The sequence below is a fragment of the Trifolium pratense genome, linkage group LG3 (assembly GCF_020283565.1).
Source record: "Trifolium pratense cultivar HEN17-A07 linkage group LG3, ARS_RC_1.1, whole genome shotgun sequence".
NCBI classification, from domain to species: domain Eukaryota; kingdom Viridiplantae; phylum Streptophyta; class Magnoliopsida; order Fabales; family Fabaceae; genus Trifolium; species Trifolium pratense.
Genome location: NC_060061.1, coordinates 9,744,641 through 9,768,365, shown reverse-complemented (window position 1 = coordinate 9,768,365; position 23,725 = coordinate 9,744,641). Strand labels below are relative to the sequence as shown.

At 33.1% G+C, this 23,725-nt stretch overlaps 3 protein-coding genes, 1 non-coding gene and 1 pseudogene across 10 annotated transcripts; 4 read left to right on the top strand and 1 right to left on the bottom strand.

Moving 5' to 3' along the window:
• Nucleotides 1-1,818: 1,818 nt before the first annotated feature.
• LOC123917803 (magnesium transporter MRS2-4) lies at nt 1,819-5,496 on the bottom strand. 2 transcript variants are annotated; one of them, XM_045969643.1, is made up of 5 exons: nt 5,294-5,496; nt 4,444-4,842; nt 3,928-4,340; nt 3,090-3,350; nt 1,819-2,392 (listed from the first exon to the last, which is right to left on the bottom strand). In XM_045969643.1, the coding sequence occupies exons 2-5, from the start codon at nt 4,730-4,732 to the stop codon at nt 2,114-2,116; spliced, it is 1,242 nt and encodes a 413-aa protein (XP_045825599.1). In that variant the 5' UTR covers nt 4,733-4,842; nt 5,294-5,496; the 3' UTR covers nt 1,819-2,113. The 2 variants fall into 2 exon arrangements, with proteins under 2 accessions (XP_045825599.1, XP_045825601.1); XM_045969645.1 differs by having other exon boundaries at nt 4,444-4,878; nt 5,294-5,473.
• A 2,302-nt stretch (nt 5,497-7,798) lies between these two features.
• On the top strand, nt 7,799-7,994 carry LOC123919121. Its single transcript, XR_006813050.1, has one exon. It is a non-coding gene; the product is annotated as a U2 spliceosomal RNA (small nuclear RNA).
• Nucleotides 7,995-11,991: 3,997 nt separating this feature from the next.
• Nucleotides 11,992-17,818, top strand: LOC123917802 (two-component response regulator ARR14-like). 6 transcript variants are annotated; one of them, XM_045969640.1, is made up of 6 exons: nt 11,992-13,270; nt 13,418-13,558; nt 13,643-13,948; nt 14,057-14,133; nt 14,257-14,368; nt 14,414-14,778. In XM_045969640.1, the coding sequence occupies exons 1-6, from the start codon at nt 13,153-13,155 to the stop codon at nt 14,518-14,520; spliced, it is 861 nt and encodes a 286-aa protein (XP_045825596.1). In that variant the 5' UTR covers nt 11,992-13,152; the 3' UTR covers nt 14,521-14,778. The 6 variants fall into 6 exon arrangements, with proteins under 6 accessions (XP_045825596.1, XP_045825595.1, XP_045825594.1 ...); XM_045969639.1 differs by adding an exon at nt 17,599-17,818 and having other exon boundaries at nt 11,994-13,270; nt 14,257-14,556; XM_045969638.1 differs by adding an exon at nt 17,605-17,818 and having other exon boundaries at nt 11,994-13,270; nt 14,257-14,562.
• On the top strand, nt 14,931-17,818 carry LOC123917800 (annotated as a pseudogene).
• A 1,240-nt stretch (nt 17,819-19,058) lies between these two features.
• On the top strand, nt 19,059-20,236 carry LOC123917801 (serpin-ZX-like). The gene has a single exon (XM_045969636.1). The coding sequence runs from the start codon at nt 19,059-19,061 to the stop codon at nt 20,214-20,216; it is 1,158 nt and encodes a 385-aa protein (XP_045825592.1). The 3' UTR covers nt 20,217-20,236.
• Nucleotides 20,237-23,725: the final 3,489 nt, after the last annotated feature.

Genomic DNA, 23,725 nt, shown 5'->3' with positions numbered 1-23,725 from the left:
ACAATTTTATTTTTTTAATTTCTTTTTCTACTTGGCAACAAAAATCAACTTGTCTTGTCCTTGTCCAACTTGTTGCATAATTTGGTTAAAATAAGACTTGACTAATATAATAATATTTTTATCTCATTTGGTTTTGTTTTGTTGGTGTTTTTTACTTGTCATCACAACTCACAATGGATCTTACTCAATAATATACTACTATGTGATGTCCACAAACTGCAACAAAAAAAAAAAGTAATAATTAATTTTGTACTTTGGAATAGTTTATTATTGGAAATTTTGTAAATATTTAATTGATTATCTAAAAAAATTTCAGAGAATTAAAATGACTAATAAAAAATTACTCTTAAACATGTACAATTTTTATACATTCAAAAATTAATATATAACGAATTATACTTTCAAATACTAAAATAATAGTTTGCCATTTATAATTTAGCTCAAATAACACATGATTTATGTATTTTTTTTTTTGAACAAGTCAAAATGAGATATATTAACATAAAACAGTCCCCAACACAAGACGTACCGAGTTAGATTACAAAATTTATGTATAAAAATTGAGTTGTTCTCTTTTTACAAAATTTATAAAAAGTTAAGTTGAAATGAACAATTTGCTGGAGTTTTTTTTCACAGCAATTTTATAGTTAGATATAAATGTTGCTTGGTCACATTTGGCTGTGTACATTAGTACATTAGCCGGTAAGTTTGTCCCAATTTAGATGTTTTCTCTCTCCACCCCGTGATTCTTTTATACCCCCAATATTCCGATTTTGCCCTTGCAAAAAACTTCGGTTCGCAGAAACCGGATTTTTTCTAGTACAAATTTTGAGAAAATTTCGGTTTTCAAGGCAAAAAAAACTTCGGTTTCTATAAACCGAAGTTTTTTGCAAGGGTAAAATTGGAAATTCATGGGGTATAAAAGAATCACGGGGATGGGGAGAGAAAACATCCCCAATTTATGATTTCAATGTGACCAATTTATATTGCTCGAGTACATTATTAGCTGGTAAGTTTTATTTCTATTATTTGGCGTACATTAGCACTAATAACTGATAATGTTAAAAAAAAAAAAAAAATCTTCACCACTCATTTAATCTGATTCGGGGGTCAGTTATGATATCAAGTGGTTCAAATCACATCCTGGTCGTTAATATTAAAAATAAATTGTTACTATAATATGAGTTTATTTGGTGCACCATAAGACATTAAACAAGATAAAAATATGATATGGATGTAGTATAGTTATCATATCACGACGATCAATAAACTAATCTAACGAGTAAAGATCTTGACTCCATGCACGTTATCAAGAGGTAAACCAAATTATCACCTGCACACAACTTCATAGTCTAATCCTTCAAAGTAACTGAGATTCATTTAAAAGATTAATATCTCCTAACGAATATATTTTTCTATATGCATCAGACTTAATTTATATTTGTTCGAATAAAATGTTCATTATCATATCAAAAATAAAATAAAACGTTCTTTGACATTTAAAAGGAAATAAATAGATCTACAGCTCTATTTTTAATAGGAAACCCAAATTCTACATAATCAGCTACAAGACAAGAGAGGGTGATACTGCTTTTCTTATTCAGATTTACTACTTGTAACAATATATTGAGTTATAAACATCACTTTCAAATAAAACTCATGTCACTTGAGTTAGTGTCATTTTGAGATATTTGTCTAGGTTTGAAAAAAGCTCGAAGTTATGACAATTGATTGATATTACTATCCCATTATTTTAGATATTTTGGATATTCCTAAGCATATTATTTAGCAACGAGCATTTAGTATAGTCTATCTTCATATTTCGAAAGCAACCTCTTTGAAGTTATATATGGTTGATATTACTATCCGACCACAATATTCATATACAATTGCCATACACATAAATTGATCAAGCCTTATGTATACAACTTTAATTAATTGACCCAAATACAGCTGCTAAATGAAAATTAGTATATCAGCTATGAAGCACACCATGTCAAAAGCAATAATGGAACACTCTTCATTAGTAACTTCTTTGAGGACTTGATCTTATTTCTGTATGTTCAGCAAATCACTAACTGCGGAGATTGACATCGCCGACGACGAAGGATACTTACGAACCTAACAACTTTTTCCATTTAGCATACGCTAAAACAAGCACGAAAATCACTATGGAAACTGCAGTCATAATCCCAACAGCAGGCCAAAATATTCCGTTTATTTTGTATAATGTACATGGAATGTTCATACCAAATGCACCGGCTATCAAAGTCTCAACAGCAATAGCAAATGATGCAATGGTCAATGTCAACTGCAGTTGGATAAGTTCATTCCTATGGTTATCAAGTTGGATGTTGACATAATCTTCGGTGTCATCGATATACTCCCTAACCTGCAAACCATTAACCAACAAGAATAAGTAGGAACCATAACACTTCTCAAGAACAACGAAACGAAGCAACATTCACTGTTCCAATCAAATTTTTATAATACTTAATATGCCAACCAAATTCAGCAGACATTTTAAAACCACAAATACTTTGCAAAACCCTCTAGTTCTATGATAGACTCGGTCGTTCTCCAAGTTTTGTTGTAAATTAGAAAAGAAAATCAACAGTAGGTCCACACACCCCCTTTTCCCCATCGGCAGACAATACTAATTTCCAAAATCCCGAATCAAAAGAAAATTGAACTAAACTACTACCAGAACCACTATCCCATAAACATTACCTCTAATACTACAGTTAACAAAAATTAATGGTCACTGCAGAGGGAGATCTAAAGACAAGTATTGGAAGCTTGAGAATCCTAAAGGCAAGCTCTTAGTAGTATCTTATCAAAAGAGCAACAACCTAACTTTCCTCCATCTTGAAACAAAAGAAAACTAAAAGGATGCAATATTGTTTTTGCAGTAAAAAAATCAGAAATCACGACTATGTTTGTGCAGAAAGTTCCGTGTATACAAACAATATGAGTGTGATAGTATAAATTAGATAGAATAATAGTATCCAAATAGAAAATGACAGTTATAATCTTCAAAGATTGACAGGAACAAGATTTGACAAAAATCTGGTCACATGAAAACTTACAGACAATATCTTGTTACGAGTTCCATCCAGTTGCATAAAGTATGCTTCAAGCAACATCTCCAAGTCCTCCACATCATTATCATCATTGCTAGTCACAAGACTTCCACTTCTGGTAGAATTAAGCCGTCGAACAATTGAAAGGTTCGGGGTTGTGGCTGCCAAATGAGCCTCAGCTTGTTGGTTTTGCAACCACTTTCTTGTCAAATATAGTTGAGCCATGTCTTCATTGTCATCTAATAGATGTTCAATTTCATCTCGTACCTATAAAAGTGGACCATTAATTTCCAAAGTATGATATCTCAAAAATAACAGAATCGATCAACTGATACAAGACAAACATTTTTCTTTAAGAAACATGGACAGAAGCTTCTACTACATAATTTCCTACTTGAGAGCATAATATGACTGAATCACAATGTAACAGAAAATTAATCGATTAAACGGAAATAGCTATTCTTGCTTTTTCCCACGATTGCATAATTGGATGCATATGTTACGTGTCCAGAACCCACAAAAGTTAAAAACTATACATAGCTTCCTCCTAAAGAGTTAAATCATATCCATCCATAACAGCTACAAAACAAATTTTGTCCAACAAAGTACATTGCATACAAGAATGCAAATATTAATCCAATTAGGCAATTATTTACTCCTCCAATATGGAACTTCCATAACCATCTACAGCTAGCAACAAAATTATTTTCCGTAACTTAAAAAATCCCATAATAGTACAAAGATTAGCAATTGAAAAACACAAACAAACACAAAAGGTTAGGTTAGTTATTAACTTATTTTATAATGACAACTTATAACAGAAGGAACTTATACAAACACAAACCTTCTGCACACGTGCGAGCAACCGAGTAAGATTACTCTTCAAGCTTCTAACATGTTCAAGATTCTTAGTACTAACATTCCTAGCCAATTCATCCAACACAGGATAAGCACCTCTCTCAAGGTCAGCAACATCTGAATCCAAATAAGTACAAACAACTTCCAAAGCAATTTCCAACACTTGAAACTCGAATGGAAGCGGTTCGGATTGTAAACCTTCAGCAGCTTCAGGCACATTATCATCACCACCACCACCACCACCAAGAAGCTTAGGTTGAGTCTTCTGTGGAAGCTGTTGCCTCAATTGTTCAACAAATGGAAGAACTTCTTGTCGTAATGGATCAAGCAATAAAACTTCTTCAGCTGTTACTATTGCCTTTATAAACTCCAAATTCACCACCATTGCTTTCTCTCTCGCTATACACAACAAATAAAATATGAAACCCTAAGATTTAGAAAATTCAAAAAAATCATTGAAATTGTTCATGAAGAGAAATGTGAAACCCTAAAATTGAATTACCGAGGATATTGGATGAATGAGAGAAGACAGGACCGAGAATTCTTAGGTCTCTGGCAGGAATAGCGGCGTGGCGGATGATCGTGTTTTTCTCCCACTCAACGAGCTCTGACTTTCCGGAGCGGTCGAACCGCATCCATAATTTGGCTCCGCCTGTTTTTTTCTTCGGTTTGACTAATGGATTTTCTGACGGTGAACCGGTGATTTCGAGCGTAGACGGCGGAGGCTGTGGTGGTTGTAGTTTTTTGGAGCGACGGCGAAATGAGAAAAAGCTCTTGCTCTTTTTCCCCATAATATTTAATTTATTCAGAAATTAAAGAGCGGTGAGAAAGAGAGTGATGTTGTTGTTTTTCTGTTTGTTGTTCCTCTTGGGATTGTGATCTTGTTCTTCCATAAACGACTCTGCACACAGTGGCGGAGCCAGGAATATTAGAGAGCCTGGGCAAAATTTCATGTGCAAATTATTGAATCATTCATGAATGCATTCAAATTTCATGTGCAACAAAATGCAATTGTAACTTGATCGTCATGAAACAGAAAGCGAGCTAATTTGAAACACATCATATTCTTGGTTGGATTTAAATTAATCAATTTCAGAAGATAAATTACAAGTAAAATTTTGAATCTCTAAAACAAATAGCAATTTAGTTCAGGTTGAAATTAAAACAAACTGATTTTTCTTCACTAATTAAAACACAAATGATGCATTGAATCAACCATCTTACAATTAAAACACAGCACATTCACTCTTAATCAAAGGATAGATTATATCTATTATCAATATTATTCAATCAAAGAAACAAATCAAAAGTTCCCAAATCAAAATTTTCCAAAAAACCTAGAAAAGTTGTACCTGTCTGTAGAGCATAGAGAAGAGAGACGGAGATAGAGAAAGCTTTTGTGGTGGTGGCGGCAACTAGCTTTTCCGGTGATGTGGTCGAGCAGAGAGAGGCGAGTGGTGTGGTCGAGAAGATGAAGAACGAATATCGTAGCTTAATGGAGTAGAATTTTAAATTTGGGATTATCAATAATCAATTAATTTTAATTCATACTACTATAAATCAAAGTTTGGCTTTCTTTCATACTTCTTTTTTAAGAGTAAAATGTTAAATTTTGTACTCCCTCCGATTGATTTGCTAAAAAATAAGAGACTGGACAGGACAACTGTAGTTGTACTGTGTTTGATTGTAAAACTGTTTCAGGAACTGGACAAGATGGGAGACAATGGACAGGACAAAAACATAATTTTTTGTCCCTCACTAAACCACAACACAACTTTTTGTCCGCAGTACAAGTTGTCTAAAATGCCAAAATACCATTTTATTAACAAAATATCGTATAAGACAAAAAAATGTTCAATATCCCAAAAATTTGTTCTGTGTTGTTCTGTCATATGTTGTGCTGTTCTGTCTTGTACTGTTCTGTCCAGTACTTACCCTTTAACAAATCAAACACACAGTCTTTTTAGAATAGTAAATTAATAATATTAAATTAATAAATGGTTGGTTTGAATTAATTTTTTTTTTGAGTTTATGGAAATAACTTATGCAATATAAATTAGATTTTATGGTACTCCATCCGTCCCGAAATATAGGCAAAAAAAAAATAAAAAATCACGCTTATTAAGAAACTCTAAATTTACCAAAATAAGCAATTGAGTTGCCTAAACTACCCTTATCATAATGAAAATAAAACCAACTATCCAAGTAAATGTCACTTCCTTGGTAATGGAAAAAGAAGCTTACTTTTACTTTATGATGATAGAAGCCAAAAAGCCAAAAGGGGAGAAACAACAACAACCTTTTATAGATAATACAATTGGTGGATTTAATTTTTTTACTCCCTCTAAGAGTTTTTTAGAATAGTAAATTAATAATATTAAATTAATAAATGGTTGGTTTAAATTAATTTATTTTTGAGTTTATGGAAATAACTTATGCAATATAAATTAGGTTTTATGGTATTTTATAAGTTTACACTAGTAAAAATTGTATTTTTATAAGCTATTTTATGATAAACTATATTGACAAACTTATCTAACACCGTTGTACACTAACTGAAATCAGGCTCCATGTCATGTGTCCCTGGCACTAACTTTCGAGTCAAGATATTTCGGACGATAATCCCAATAAACAAATAAATGTGATAAATAGAGAAATCAATAAAAAGTACTATGTCATAAAGAAAAGGAAGAGTTGTTGTATATGGGTAAATGAAAAGTAGAGAAACAACGGGTTTGAAAAAAATAATGAGATAGAAGAAAAAGGATTAGAGTTCTCGTAGCGGCCTGTGATCCCTTCACTGTCAGGAGTAAGAGGTATTCGCTGCTCTGTGAAGCGCCGCACGCTAAACAAATGGTGGTAATATACACAAAATATCATCATCATTATCCTTCCTATTCACATTGTCATTATTATCAAATACTAGGCAAAAAGGATCAAGTACACAACGTAGAAGTTTATCGCGCATGACATTTTATCAAAATATAGGACTACTCCTTAAAACAATATTTCTTTAGTCAAAAATTTATCAATCACAATGAAAACATTCTTTAAAATAAGTTAACATTCATCCTTAAAATTGATATTTATAAGTTAATGGACAAAAGAGCAATGTTGAAGGAACAAAAAGATTGAAAACATTTACTGCCTAGAATGAATTTGGTCAAATTAACGTGTTCAATCTGTTGCGAAAATAGGGAATGAAAGTAGGTATTTGCAATAGACAGTAGTTATGTTTTGAGATAGGCAAATGGAAGGGATGAGAATTATTTATTGATGCAGTTATGATAAAAATGAAGGGAAACAAATAAACACATATCAATGACATTGACAGGAGAACCGATTCACTCAACCGGGAAGCTACGAATAACTACTTCAGAGTCGATTTCTAAGATAGATCACATGGTTCAAGTAAAGTGTTGATGGATAACTAAACAAGTCGAAATGTGTTTAAGGGGATGAAATACACGTCAAAGGGTTCTCATCGTGCATCAAGGTTTCGACTATTGTATATACAAAAACATACAAGGGTGAACTGAAGACTTGTCCTTAGCAAAAATACAATCTCAACATGTAAATCCCTTGGTTTGCAGTGATCTTAACATGCCAATGAAAAATACAGAAAAATGAAAATATTTAGTATAAATTGGAAGGAAATGAGAGTGTAGAGATCTTCAACTTATATTCTGATATCAGTTATAAGACTTCACGTTTTTTAAAGTTTGTTTGGCAAATAAAAGTAATAAAAGTGAAATGTAGTCTGCAAGTTGCTGCATAATAGTCCCACATCGAATATTCAAGGAAGCAACAGAGCAAATATCAGATATAAAACCCACAACTAGCATCTATTTCACCTCATACCTTTCTCATCCTTTTGGCTAAGATTAAGTGTAGTATCTGTTCTTATCAGTTTAATATCTGATGTGTGAGCCAATGGCTCCCACGATATTAAATTTATTTTTTGAGGGGGAGAGTCCGTCACAATAGCTTGTTATTGGGTCTTTCAAGTGTCGCTTTTGCGTTGCACTATTGCAATTGCCTGACACACCCCATAGAAACTAGTACAATTTTTTTTTCTTGTTTTATTTACAAGTATATCCGGTCTGGTGATCTTAAAAGAAAAGGAATAGAAACCCTCTCAATCCGTGATTGTGCTGTGCTGATTTTGAAGAAATTTAGGAAGAGAATGAATAAATTAATTTTACATCTTTAATCAGATGGTGATGTTATTTTTTCTCTCTTTTCTTCATAACATACAGATGATTTTTTTTCTCTCCCTCCTTTTTCGCACAGTAAATAAAATCGTTGTCATAACTCATAAGTATATAAACTTTTTACGGAAGCTACTTAGTTTTTCTAACTTTTACAGAGTTGAGTGGATTAACTCACAAGAATGGTAAAGTTTTGTATGTGTCCTAAAATTAGAGATGAGGAGAAATTGATGTGATTGCTTTATATTTTGTTATTCAGTGTTCACACATACACATACTGTTATAGATTAGGATCTTGTCTCAAGTAGAAAATTAATACAATGTTGATCAATCACAAACACCATTCTGTAGTGTATTTCAACATGTGTGTTTGACAATATTCTAGTTCTGAATTGATGATGAAAGGTCTCATGGCTGTTGTAGCTATAGTTCTCGTCGTCGACTCTCATGAAACGACCGAGGTGTATATCAAAATGCATATAGAGATTGTATGTGACAAATGATTATCATTCATAAGTAAAAAATTAATGACTATATGACTAATTATACATTGTTAGGACCCATGGTATGCAAAGATAAGACTAATCTTGAAAATAATACACATTCATACTTGCATTTACATAACTCACTATCCTAAATGGTGAGTGACATGGCAGCCTATTATTGACCCAACGATGGTTCAAGGGGCTAGGCTCACCAGGAGTTTGGGCTAACGGTGCAGCGGCCTGTGAACCCTCCACTGTCAGGAGTAGGAGGTATTCGTTGCTCTGTGAAGCCAGCCTCACGCTGTACCCTCCCGTCTAAGACCCACAAGACCCGTGCTTTCACCTCAAGTCCCATGGCTCAACTCTCAACTTGGAGCGGGCAGGCCAGCATGGTGCACACATCGGTCCAACCTGTTAAGCCAAAGCCATGTTCCATCACCTTGGCAATTTTTTTAATACATGAGTGATGTTCTGAGGTAGGAAAATGTAAGTGACAAGAATGAGTTGTTGAAGCAGTTATTATGAGCAAAATGAGGGCAAAAACAGATAAATGCGCGTGGCACTTATCAATGACAGGAGAACCGATTTCACTTGAATCCGTAAAGCTAGGAATAACTGCTTCAGGATTGACTATAAGATATAACATGCGGTTCTAGCAAAGTGTCGATGGACAACCAAACAAGCGGGAGGACTGAATATAGATCAGACACACAAAAGTGTAGAGATCTTCAACTTATATTCTGAATTCTGATATGTTAGCAATTAGAAAGTCTGGAGTTATGAAACAAACTTCATGCCTTTTTAAGTTACTGTAAGGGAAATACATGTCAGATATAAAAGGATCATCTAGTGTGTGTTATAAATCATACATTTCTCGGTCTTTTTGACAAAAAATGTACAAATTTTTATTTCTAGTTTTATTTACATTACAAGTATCATCAACTGGTGATTTTAGGGTAGGGTCTCTTTGTATTGAAGTAGATGGAGGGGAGGTGGGAGAATATTTTTAGTTAAATGCCAAATTCATCTTTTTTTGATGATTTTTTTCTCTCCTTTCACGTAGTCCATTGCGACAAATAAACTTTTTTCGGAAGTTGCTTAGTTTTTCTAACTTTTATAGAGTTGAGTGGTTTAACTCACAACAATGATAAAGATTTGCATGTGTCCTAAAATTAGAGATGAGGAGAAATTAATGTGATTGCTTTATATTTTGGTATTCAGTGTTCACACATACACATACTGTTATAGATTAGGATCTTGTCTCAAGTAGAAAATTAATACAATTTTGATCAATCACAAACACCATTCTGTAGTGTATTTCAACATATGTGTTTGACAATATTCTAGTTCTGAATTGATGATGAAAGGTCTCATGGCTGTTGTAGCTATAGTTCTCGTCGTCGACTCTCATGAAACGACTGAGGTGTATATCAAAATTCATATAGAGATCGTATGTGACAAATGATTATCATTCATAAGTAAAAAATTAATGACTATATGACTAATTATACAATGTTAGGACCGATGGTATGCAAAGATAAGACTAATCTTGAAAATAATAAACATTCATACTTGCATTTTCAGCCTATTATTGACCCAAAAAATGATGGTTAGAGGCTTAATTTATGATAGTACTACTAGCAGCATATCATGTTATTTTTTTGAGAATAGTGATATCATATCATGCTCAAAGCTGATAGTTAGAGGCTTAATTTAGTCAAGGTTGGCTTATGGTTGTGGAATTTGATGTTACATTCAAAATATGGTCATGAAGTTGTCCTGTGTACATTAAACATTAAATGCTGAAGGGATGCTAAATATGAGGAAGCACTAGAGAAATTTGAGTCTGCTTTGGGAAGCAGCAGTTGGTAGTTATATTTTTGCTTCTTGTTGTTGTTACTCTAAGCTAAACCAGGTGTATATGTTTGTTACATTTACAACTTATATTTGCTGCATACATTTCCCTACTTAAACATTGGTTTTAGATCATACTTTTTGAGTGTATTTATCCTTGTATAACTTGTTAAATAGATTTAATCCCTCTTCTATATATGTGTGATGTGACTAATTTGGTCAAATAACTCAAATTCCCAGTCCATTGTGTGCACTATACATAGTGTACAGATCAAGTAAACCATTTAAGAAACAATGTTCCAAATTAATACGGCATCTTGCATCCATTAAGTCCCCATTTAGCTAGAACATGACATAAGTAAATGTTTATAAAGGTCTGATCACATAAAGATTGAAGATACACCCTTTTTTCACATGAAGTTCAGTCTCTAATGTTCATCCCTAATTGCAATTTTCTAGTCCCCATAAGTTTTGACCGATTCATTCGATATAAGCTACCGTATATGTAATCATTATATCTGATGCTATGTGTTCTGTTTCTCACTTGACTCCTCGATGTAGGATTCTTTTGCAGTTTTTGAACATCAATGTTTGGTTATTCATTCCTACTCACATCTACACTTTTTTATTTCGTACTTTGAACTTTGAAGCTCTTCAAACTACTTACTAACATTGCTGCAATAATGTTACAGTGATCAGGACTCACAAACTAAAACAATTGAATCTACACCTTTTCGTCCTGAGGATTATGACAACATGACTTGCAATATGATTCAACCAATGCTACTGAAGTTAATTCTGCAGACCAAACTCAACTTAGAAAATCATTGTGCTGGAACCATCAAGTTAATTATCTTTATAATAAACCTGGATCAACTTTATAGGAATAACATAATTCATATTGCACGCGGTGTATAGCATTGTTGCAATTATCTTTCAACAAAATAAGTTAAGAAAGATGATAGTGTTTTACCACTATAAATTAAATAATTGTATTGGATTTGAAACTGTAAAACTCTAGATGGTTAAATAAATGCAACATATATAGAAGAATCATCATTTAAGCTATCAAGTTCCGAATCTTTGATCCATTAAGTCCCACATTGGCTAAAATATGACACAAGTAAGTGTTGAAAGATTATTGTCCCGTATATAATAAAATATGTTTTTAGAGACATTCAATATACTTTTTTAATTTGTTTTTGGTGTTAATATACATTTTTTTATAAGAGAGACAATCAATTTACACCCAAAAATTTTATATTAAAAAATATTTTAGACCCAAAAAAAATAAATTATTTTACGCTTCTTTCTCTGGATTATTTTTTTTTTTTTTTTTTTTATTTTTTTTTGAATGCAAACAAACTTTTATTGAAACAAAATTAGGGTACAAATTCCATATCTTTTTGGATATGGTGAATAAGACAAGTAAGGAATTCATTGGTCCAAAGCTTATTGGGCTCAATTAAGGCCCATCGAGCCAGAGCATGTGCAGCTCTATTCCCATCCCTTGCAATCCAACGAACAGATAAACGAGATTCTCTTAACCAAATTTTTTGGAAGCTCTCTCTCCCTCTATCAAACCTAGCCGCCGCAGCAGCAAACATATATCTCACAGCCACCTTCAGTTTGTTTCCGACCATGTTTGGTTGTTCAACCATCACCATCTTCGTCCTCCACTTCTTCTCTATTTTTCTCTCAAATTTCTCAAATCTGAGAAATTTTGAAATACTCCACCGCCCTTTTTTCTTAGATCTTGACCATCGGAGACCACCTTTTAAAAAATCATTAACATATATAGACTCCCCTCCATCACCTGTATAAAATCCACACAGAAAAATTAAGATTGGAACATTTTTTCCGACCACCGTGCCGGAAAATTAGCCACCGTGCCGGAATAGGTAGATGCAAGAACGACAACTAAATAAAAGACGTCAAAAGCAGTACAAAACTCATTATATCTGGTTTGAATCTGTTTGTTTTATTTTTTAATCTTAGTAAAGTGTTTTTATGTCTTCTGTTCATAAAATTCATGTCTATTCAGATATATTTATGTATAAATCTGTTTTTTTTTATTTATTTATTATTATTATTATTATTATTATTATTATTATTATTATTATTATTATTATTATTATTATTATTATTATTATGTGTGAAAAAAGAAAGTAATCGTGCGTGGGATTGTGGAAGGTAAGTTGAAACTTGTTTGTATCAGTGTGTGTACAAGTAAACTATGACAGCTGTTATTAAAAAAACTAGGACAGCTGTTTCATATGATATCTCTCGCGCGTTTGATATGTTTCTTGATCAACAAATATCAAATATTACCGTTAGACAAATCCCACCATTATAAATACATTCCTTTCACTTCACTGTTCACTCACTCACTCATCACTCTCTCTAAGTCTTATACTCTTCGCTGGGTCTGCAATTTCAACGTTTGAGGTAACAATTAAACTTTTCAATTTCTCTTACTATTGTTTTTATTAACTTCTATCTCTTTCCAATTTTAATCGATAAAATTTCTTTCTTTCTTTTCACAGGATTCTTATTCTATCCTCTCTATTTCTCTTTCCACTTTGCCGACCCATCTCAAAAATTCATTCTTTCTCAAAAATTCATACATTCTCACAAATTTATTCATTCATTTAAAATTCAATGACTTCTTTCACTAACAATCCATCCTTCCCGGTTGGTCTGAAAGTTCTTGCAGTTGATCACGACATCGGTGCTCTCTGCACTATACGGGACATATGCAATGGCTTGTGCTATCAAGGTTAATTATTTATTTCATCACCAGCACTTTATTTATTCAATTTCTAGTCTAAAGTTTCAATTTTTATTATTTTTTGGTTAAAAGTTCTCATCTTTTTGTTATTATAAAATAAAATTTCTAACTTTACATATATTATATTTCTTTCAGTGATCACTTGTTGCACTATTTCTGATGCAAGGAATTACTTGTTCAACCAAAACTTTGATATCATTCTTATTGAAGCTAATATGCCAAGCAATGATACTTTTGATTTTGTTGGACAAATTACTTCACATTTTCCTGTCATCAGTAAGTATTTCTTCTTCATATTTACTTACATTCATTAATTCATTCATTCATTGCTTAACAAAAGAATGATTCTTTTTTTTGCAGTGATGTCTCATGATCCCACACCTTCTTCCGTTATGGATTCTATTACCCAAGGGGCTTGTGCATTCTGGTCCAAGCCCTTGGAAGAGAACCAGTTTAAGATCATGTGGCAACATCTTGTACGGAAGGCTTTGAGCGAAACTCCTGAACTTCCTCAAACCTTGGAGGTTAAAGGCGGAAAAAAACGAGGAAGAGAAGATGTTGATTTACCAAAACAACCGCTTCCAAAGAAAAGCCGTTTGTCATGGACACCCGACTTGGACAAACAATTCTTAACGGCTGTGAATCAACTCGGAGTTAATAGTATTAGTATGAATCTTTCCTCAATCTTTTCTTTTTCATCGCTATTTGTTTGTATTCTTCAAAAACTCAATAATGATAATCAACTTATGTGAATGTTTCTCTGTTATTTTTCAGATGCAACACCCAAAAATATTCTTAAGTTGATGAACTTTCCCGATTTGACAGCAGGGCAAGTAGCTAGCCATTTACAGGTTTGCCTTAGTTTTAATTTCTTTGTTTTTCCTTAAGTGGATGAACTTATGTGTTTTAATGTTTGTTAGTGTTTTGCGTGACTTGAAATTAACATTGTTATTCCAACGTTGTTTGTTTTGCAGAAATATCGGAAGTATTTAAAAGGGGAAATCAAAAAATCAAAGTTCAGTAGGCTATCTGCTTTTCAAGGTCATGATGAAATTCCTACACAAGAACAACATTCTGCTTTTCAAGGTTATGATGAAATTCCTACACAAGAACAACATTCTGCTTTTCAAGGTCATGATGAAATTTCTACACAAGAACAACATTTGACGGAAATTGGCGAATGTGACATTTTTTTTGACCTGTCCGAATTGTTCCCAGATTTTGTCGATACCTTATAAAATGTTATGTCGTGACTATTTCTGCCTGAAGTAGAAATGAAGGCAGAGAAGGGCAAGAATGGAAGTCCACATTAGCAACCTATGTTCTTATCTTTATCATTTGTTTTACATTGTCTTAATGTAATGTACTGTAGTTAAGCTTTAGGTATGTTAGCCTTTTAGACCTTTGTTTTGAAACAATGTCATACTGTAAAAGGTCGATTTCTATTTTCTGTTTTATTGTTCATATTGAATCCATCAATGAAATCTTCTTTTTTACTTGCCTTCCATTAGTATTATAGTGATGTCTTCCATTCTGCATAATTGTGATTCTTACCCAAACTGTTCTGGAAAATCACCGCTCAAGTAGTGTACACTGTACAGTCTCTAAAGTCCATTACATAGATGAAAGATGACTCTCCATTTTGAGACACAATTTGAAAACCATGAACAATGTTCGTCAATTTAGTCTCACAAGTTTAAAAACCATGTTAGTTGTCTGTTATTTAACTCATTGCCACATTTGTAATTATTTGTGTTTTTCACGGTATGAACTCTACAGAATCGGAAATGGCTATTGCATCGGGCACTTTTCGAAACAAGAATGCACTGTTGTGCAGGTAGCTGGACTACAGTACTAGGATTACTATATAAGAAATACATAGCTGTTTATGGCCAATAGAAGTTGAATTTAGTTAGGAAAAAAGAAAGCACATATAATTGCTTATACTTTAACTTTTTATGTTTCTTTGGAGTATATGTCCTACTCCTACTCCTCTCACATGATCATTCATTCTGCAGAAACCTGACCCTGCTGGGATTTCTGAATTTCTGAAACCATTGAATGAAGTGATCACGAAAGCTGCTGCTTTGACAGAAGGAAGGAGATCTGATTTTTTTAATCACTTGAAAGCTGCTGTTGACAGTCTTTCTGCTCTAGCATGGATTGCATTTACTGGGAAGGGTTGTGGTAGGTGCATGTTGCTTCTTTTCTAGGATGAATCTTTATCTTATGGTGTCTTATGACTTATTTTTTTTCAAGGTATGAGTATGCCCGTTGCACATGTGGAAGAAAGTTGGCAAATGGCTGAGTTTTATAGCAACAAGGTACTCTTGATATATGCTACTGGCTTATTGATTTGTCTTGGATAACTTTCATGATGGTCCTTACTCCTTTCTCTGTAGAATGAAAATATGGAGTTGTGTGCAATTGATGAATTTTCTTCCTTGGCATTTTTATTAATATAAAAGTGTTGTTATATATTGCATAAAAAATAGTTTCAAATTACTCCAAAATGCATGTCTATCCCCTTCTTGAGTTGCATCAGCTTAATGGCTGAGAAAAGACACAAATGACGATCAACAGCCTTAATGTTTCTATGCTTAGACTCGATAATTGTGATTTTGAAAACTTGATTTGCAATTTGCTTATGCTAACTTTTTTATGTACAGAATGCTGTGTACTGATCTTGCACTAGCATCCTAGACTTTTCCTTTCTCATATTGCCTGGTCTTTCAGGAGTGAAGGATAATGATCTTTCCTTACATTTATTGTGATGATCAGGTACTTGTAGAGTACAGAAACAAAGACCCAAATCATGTTGAGTGGGTCAAAGCTCTCAAAGAGATGTATGTACCTGGATTGAGGGATTATGTTAAGAGCTTTCATGCATTAGGCCCTGTATGGAGTCAAACAGGAAAAGTGATTGCTCCATCAAAAGCTAATGCTTCTGTTGCACCTTCTGCCCCTCCTCCCCCGCCTGCATCTCTCTTTAGTTCTGAATCATCTCAGGCTTCATCTTCTAAGCCAAAAGTGGGGATGTCTGCTGTTTTTCAAGAGATTGGTACAAGAGATGTCACAGCAGGTAGGTTATGCTTACTCAGTTACTCTTGGATTCTTGATTGAATATTCATAGTTTATTTAATTATAAACATTACCTAATAGACCTGAGAAAGGTTACGGATGATATGAAGACACAGATAGATCTGGAGTTGTTGGCAGTAGTGTAAAAGAAAGTCAAGCTAGTGCACGTGCAGTTCCTAAAGTAGGACCTCCGAAGTTAGAACTTCAAATGGGCCGCAAGTATGTTTATACATGTGTTTGTGCTTTAGTTGCTATGATGTATATTAAATTCAATGCCAACAATTTCACTATTCTGTATCCTTAACCTAATTATTCCCTGCTACGGTAGGTGGGTTGTTGAGAATCAAATTGAGCAGAAAAGCTTGATCATTGAAGATTGTGATTCAAAGCAGTCTGTATATGTTTATGGATGTAAAAACCCTGTGTTGCAGATTCAAGGTAGTCATAATTATATTACGTGCTTCTTTCTGTTTTTGTTATCCAACTTATCACTTGGTGAAAAAAAGCCGCAAGTGACCGAATCACTTCACTTCTAAACAATTTTTGCAGGCAAGGTAAACAATATAACTATTGACAATTGCAAAAAGACGGGAGTTGTATTTAAGGTTCGTGAGACATGATAATTAGAGATTTGGTAATATTAGATAATGAAATCATTTCTTGTAGATGATAATGGCAATTCATTCTTTTGGTTTTATAATGTAGGATGTTGTTGCAGCTTTTGAGATTGTAAACAGTAATGGGGTTGAGGTTCAATGCCAGGTACCCTTACACCTTCTTCCTCTTATTTTTAGATTCACAACAATTTCTGGCGGTGGCGGTACTGTGTACTGTCTTGCCAATGTTATAATTGATGAGGTGAAAAGATAAGGATTTAATAATAAATTCAAACTTGATACATCAAATATGATTTACATGAACTTATGCTTGCTTGCTTTCACAAATAATAGGGCTCGGCTCCTACAATTTCGGTGGACAACACTTCTGGCTGCCAGATATATCTGAGCAAAGACTCTTTGGAAACTTCCATATCTACAGCAAAGTCAAGTGAGATCAATGTATTAGTTCCTAACGCTGAGTCTGACGGTGATTGGGTATGTTTTCACTTTCCATTTCTATATTTAACACTGCAAGGGTTGGTTCTACTGTTTTGAATCCTGTAATTTACTTATCCCAAGTTTAGCTCATCATCTAAACATGAATGCTTTCAATTTCAATAGAGCCTTGAAGTAGAAATGAAGGCAGAGAAGGGCAAGAATGGAAGTCCACATTAGCAACCTATGTTCTTATCTTTATCATTTGTTTTACATTGTCTTAATGTAATGTACTGTAGTTAAGCTTTAGGTATTTTAGCCTTTTAGACCTTTGTTTTGAAACAATGTCATATTGTAAAAGGTCGATTTCTATTTTCTGTTTTATTGTTCATATTGAATCCATCAATGAAATCTTCTTTTTATTACAATTAAATGATGAAAGAACACATTAATAATGACCTCTACACCTAAAGCACCCCAGGAGGTCGCAAACAACAATCGAAAAACCTTCTTTAGGTGCTTGACATGCTTTTTAGCCCTCTACTACACCTTTTGTAAGGCTTCACAATTCGTTTATCAACTCTTGGAGGGCAAAAGGTGGTTAAGTAAGGCCGAATGACATGCTCAGATAGCAATTGACTGTATCAAACTATCAATTGCAATTTGTACCTCTTACACCCCCTGTTTCCTTCTTTAATCTCTCATAAACATTCTATACCTTCAGCTAACTACAGTACAGTAAATACCTCCTATTAAGTTTTCTATTTGTTATAACTTCTCTGCCCTGTTTGCCCATTGCTGGTTTATTCTCTATTCTTTCTATAAAACACACTCTTCACAACAGATGAGGCAGAATCAAGAGATAAAAGTGCCAACTTTTCCTTCGACGAATGTTTTTTTCTTTATTTGTGCACTACCGCCACCAGAGAGTTCTACTTGTTGCTCATTTTCCGTGGTTGTAGAATCACTTCTAACGGATGTACCAGGAGCAGATGAAGAGATAAAGGCAGATTCTCCAGGTTCAACTCTTGTTACAATTCAAGTGGTCCTTTCAGTCTCCAATATGCAAAGCTCCTACTCACAAGAATACATTCATCTAAAAGATAGAAAGGACCATCGTCGTACCTTGTGCCACTGCTTCTTGAATTTTTTTTCCTCATTACTCTGACAAACATAAACAGACAATCTGTCTTGTTTAATTCATGGACCAACTCTTCAATACCATCGAGGGAAGGTTCACATCTTAACACTGAAATATAACCAGACATATATATATAGTTTAGGTTTCATGAAGTGTGTCATGTCAACATACTCTAAAGATTATAAATAAAATCATATACACTGCTTACACGTGTAAGTATTGTTATCATGGCAGACAGTAAAAGAGTACTCCTCGTTTGGATTCTTCAAATTTATATTCTTGAACGTGAACTTTACCCCTGAAGAACAGAACTAACAAGGATATCAACTTTGAAAAGAAGAACAAAAAGAAACCTTGAGCGGAAAAACACAGTTCCCAATTATGTTCTGAATGATAAAAGCAATAAATGAAGAATGTATGAGTTATTATGACAAACCCAATTGTTAGAAAAATATCCTTCAAATCATATTTTATAACATATGAACTTAAAATCTTCAAATATGATTTTGGAAGAAGAACAATGGCTCTCCGTGAATCAATCTCCAACCAAACTAAGGTTTCCCTCCGCATGGCCAAACATCTGTTCTTGAAAGAATCACAAAAGAACATTGTGTTTTCGCCACAATCAATGCAAGTTGTGCTCAGCCTCATCGCTGCTGGCTCTGAGGGTGCCACAAAACAACAGCTTCTCGACTTCCTCCAGTTCAAATCTACCGAAGATCTCAACTCCTTCGCCTCTTATCTCGTTTCCTCTGCACTCAATGACGCTTCTCTTATAGGTGGCCCTCGCCTCTCTTTCGTGAATGGTGTGTGGGTTGAACAAACCCTTCCTCTTCTACCTTCCTTCAAACAAATCGCGTCGACTGATTATAAAGCCAATTTGGCTTCCGTTGATTTCCTACACAAGGCTGATGAAGTGGCTAATGAAGTGAATTTATGGGTTGAAAGAAAGACAAATGACCTTATTAAAGAACTTCTTCCTTCAGGATTGGTTGATAGCTACACTTGCCTCATATTTGCTAATGCACTATACTTTAAAGGAGAATGGGATTCCAAGTTTGATGTTTCAAAAACAAAAGACTACGATTTTCATCTTCCAGATGGAAGTGCAGTCAAGGTTCCTTTCATGATTAGCAAGAAGCAGCAGCTTATTGAATATTTTGATGGTTATAAAGTTCTTCATCTTCCCTATAAGAAAGGTAAAGATAATCGTCAATTTTCTATGCATTTTTACCTTCCAAATGCAAAAGATGGATTGTCAGCTTTAGTTGAGAATGTGACTTCTAGGCCTAGTTTACTACACCCCAACTTTCGTCTTTCTCAAAACGAAGTAGGTGACTTTAGAATTCCAAAGTTCGATATTTCATTTGGGCTTGAAACTACTGATATGCTTAAGAAGCTAGGAGTGAATTTACCATTCTTTCCCGGAGGTTTGACAAAAATGGTGGACTCTCATGTGGGTCAAAGACTTTTTGTTTCTCACACATTTCACAAGTCTTTCATCAAAATAGATGAAGACGGCAGTGAAGCTGCTGCAGCTAGTGTTGCATTCATGTCCAAGGGCATTCCAAGTAGACTAGACTTTGTAGCTGACCACCCATTCTTATTTCTAATTCGAGACGATATGACAGGAACAGTTCTCTTTATTGGGCAAGTGCTCAATCCTCTTGATATGTGATCTTAGCGGCTGTCGATAAATAGGATACTCTTTAGTTTGGTTTGTTTTTTCTCTCTAGTTATGTTTCTTTTTTCTTTTATTTGTTTCTTTTAGTTTTTTTTTTAGGTTTGTTTCTTTTGTCACCTGGTTTTTGTAATTTTCCTTTATTATGATATCTTTTTTTTCATAGATAAAATAAACTTATCATGAAAATAGTATTGCTATATGATCCATGTAGCATGAACATGAATGAAATAGTATAGTATTATGTGCATCACTGATTGATATGCTTGGTCTGATATAGGTAGACAACAAACTTGTTAGGATGGCTTAAAAGTTAAAAACCTTGAGTGTTTATAAATTAATTCAAGTGTTGAAATTTTGAATTGGGACAAGTGGCAAAAGTTTTACTCTAAAACATTTTCATTGGGTATGGACCAATTTTTTCAATAATCATTCAGAAGTTGACATAAGTTGTTTTTTTAAACCCATTGAAATTGAATTCAGACCAATTTACTTATACATAATTGTTTTTAACGAAATAAACTCAACTCATAAAGATGTCGTGGTAAATGACCGCCCTTACCAAGGAATGAACTACCATGTTCGTTTGCCGTTGGATAATATTGGATATTACCAGGGAATGAAATATCTTATTTGTTTGCCGTTGGATAATATTGGGTACAAAAGGAGCATAAGCTCAAAAAGAAAAACTAAAAACGATTAAAGAGCATCAGCTAAAATTAAATAACTTAATCTAGCAGGATACAAATCATAAATCTTCAACTCAGACTCGTGATCACAATCCATGTTCGCAAGAGCATCCACACGAAAGTATATATTTAACCTCAAAGTTATGATTTAAATCGACATGTACAATATTAGAAATTAAAACATTAAATTCTGCTATACCTTCGTTACGCTTGATCATAACTGTATCAGCAACTTATTCTTGTCACTTACATATTCCTACCACAGAACAGAACATCACTACTATATTAAAAAAATGCCTACCTTCATTCCTTACTTTTGCTCCATATAATATAGTGAACTGTTTTTATGCATAAATGTTAACTTTTTAAAATAATATCTTCACTGTGTTTGACAATTTTCAGAATAAATTTTCAGAACAAATAATTCAAACGTTTATCAGTCCATAGTATGCCAACTTAATACTATACCACCTTGAATCCATTTAAGAAATCATAAATCTTCAACTCAGATTATATATAAAGAGGATACATGTGTTTTGGTGTGGACTTTTCATAATACCAACAATACCCTTGATTTTTTTAGTAAAAACAATAATCTTTTATTAACAAACTCATCATAACACAAGACACATATTTTTTTGTTTGCAGCAAAAATCTTTTAATAACAAACTTACCGTAACCTAAGATATTTTTTTTTACATAAGTTAGACACAGACAGACGTAGAACGCACTTGCCTAGCCCGCTAGTATACTATAATGATATTAATCAACAAAAAATAATATAATTGCGTCAAAATAAAAATAAAAATATAATGATATTTTTTTTGGTAAGGAACAAAAAATAATATAATGATATTATAAAATAGAAAAAAACTTGTACCCAAAAAGAAGGAAAAATCCATAAGTATTTACTATTTAGTATATAATAAAATATTTGCGTAAATTTTATTTTTCTATCTTGTAATGTATATAAAATTCTATTAAAATAAAATATTTGTACTGTATTTATGTGTAATTTTTTTTGTCTAATTTGTGTGTAATTTATATGCATTAGCAGCTAGATAGAGCGCGTTTCGCGTCTGTCTGTGTGATCCATATTTTTTATTATGCAAATTTATGTTGAAGATTATTCTAAATTTTTCATATATCTTTTTTTTAATGAATAATTGTTTTATAGAAAACAACAAATTAAGTTATATAGAGACGTTGAATTAAAATGTATAAAACACTAAATTTGTCTAAAAATGAGAAGAATATAATTAAATGAATTTTGTTTTGGAGATTTCAACCTATATAGTGTCATTGCCCCTTTAGCAAGATTTCGACATCGATAAATGCTAATTTAGGCACAACCTGAAATAATTATATTTAGGCACACACACATCAATACCAAAAATTTAAAGATATTCCTTTCATCCTTAATTATAAGCAAAAATCAACTTTTCGGATTCATTTAGTAACTGATGAATCTGGTTTATAATATAGACCAAATAAATACATTAATTATTCAATGAATTTAGAAGATACATGTCAACGATAGGAACCAAAGAAAGAAGCTGTTAAACCTCTTGAATAACATAAACAAACATTATAGTATAGAATTGAGGACCGAATAACACAATCAGAAAAGATGAAATGTGCATAACAAAAAAAGGATGAAAACACAAAGTGAGAATAACTTGAAGAAAAAATAAAAAAGATGAAGAATGAAATGGTAACATTACAATCAAATACTCATAATAAGATTCATAACATTACGATCAAATACCAATAACAACATAGATGAAGGAATTAAGGAACCAATGAACCAACAAAGAGTGAAAATAAAAATAAACATGTATGAAATGAAAACAATAAATAGATGAAGAAAAATTGAATAATGTAATTGAAGAACAGATCTAACATTGTTAGACTCTAAAGATAATTTTCAAGAGTATAAACTGGTTCATCAATCATGTGGCTAGTGCATCTGGAAGTGAATTGTGTTATCCCAGAATTTTGCAACCAACCATCAAGATTCAAGACTCATCATGAACATCCAGTGAACTGACTTTTCCATTAGAGATGAGGATCTTGGCTCATGTACAAAATTAATACAATTGTCAATCACAAACACTGTTCTATAGTGGATTTCAACGTGTGTGTGCTTGACAATTACTCTGGTTCTGAATGATGATGAAAGGTCTCATGACTGTCAAAGCTAGAGTTCTCGTAGCGGCCTGTAATCCCTTCACTGTCAGGAGTAGGAGGTATTCGCTGCTCTGTGAAGCGCCGCACGCTAAACAAATGGTGGTAATATACACAAAATATCATTATCATTATCCTTCCTATTCACATTGTCATTATTATCAAATACTAAGCAACAAGGATCAAGTACACAACGTAGAAGTTTATCACCCATGACATTTTATCAAAATATAGGACTACTCCTTAAAACAATATTTCTTTATTCAGAAATTTATCAATCACAATTGAAAACATTCTTTAAAATAAGTTAACATTCATCCTTAAAATTGATATTTATAAGTTAATGGACAAAAGAGCAATGTTGGAGGAACAAAAAGATTGAAAACATTTACTGCTTATAATGAATTTGGCCAAATTAAGGTGTTCAATCTGCTGCAAAAATAGGGAATGAAACTAGGTATTTGCAGTAGACAGTAGTGATGTTCTGAGATAGGCAAATGGAAGGGATGTGAATTATTTATTGATGCAGTTATGATAAAAATGAAGGGAAACAAATAAATGCGCGAGACATATATCAATGACATTGACAGGAAAACTGATTTCACTCAACCGGGACGCTACGAATAACTA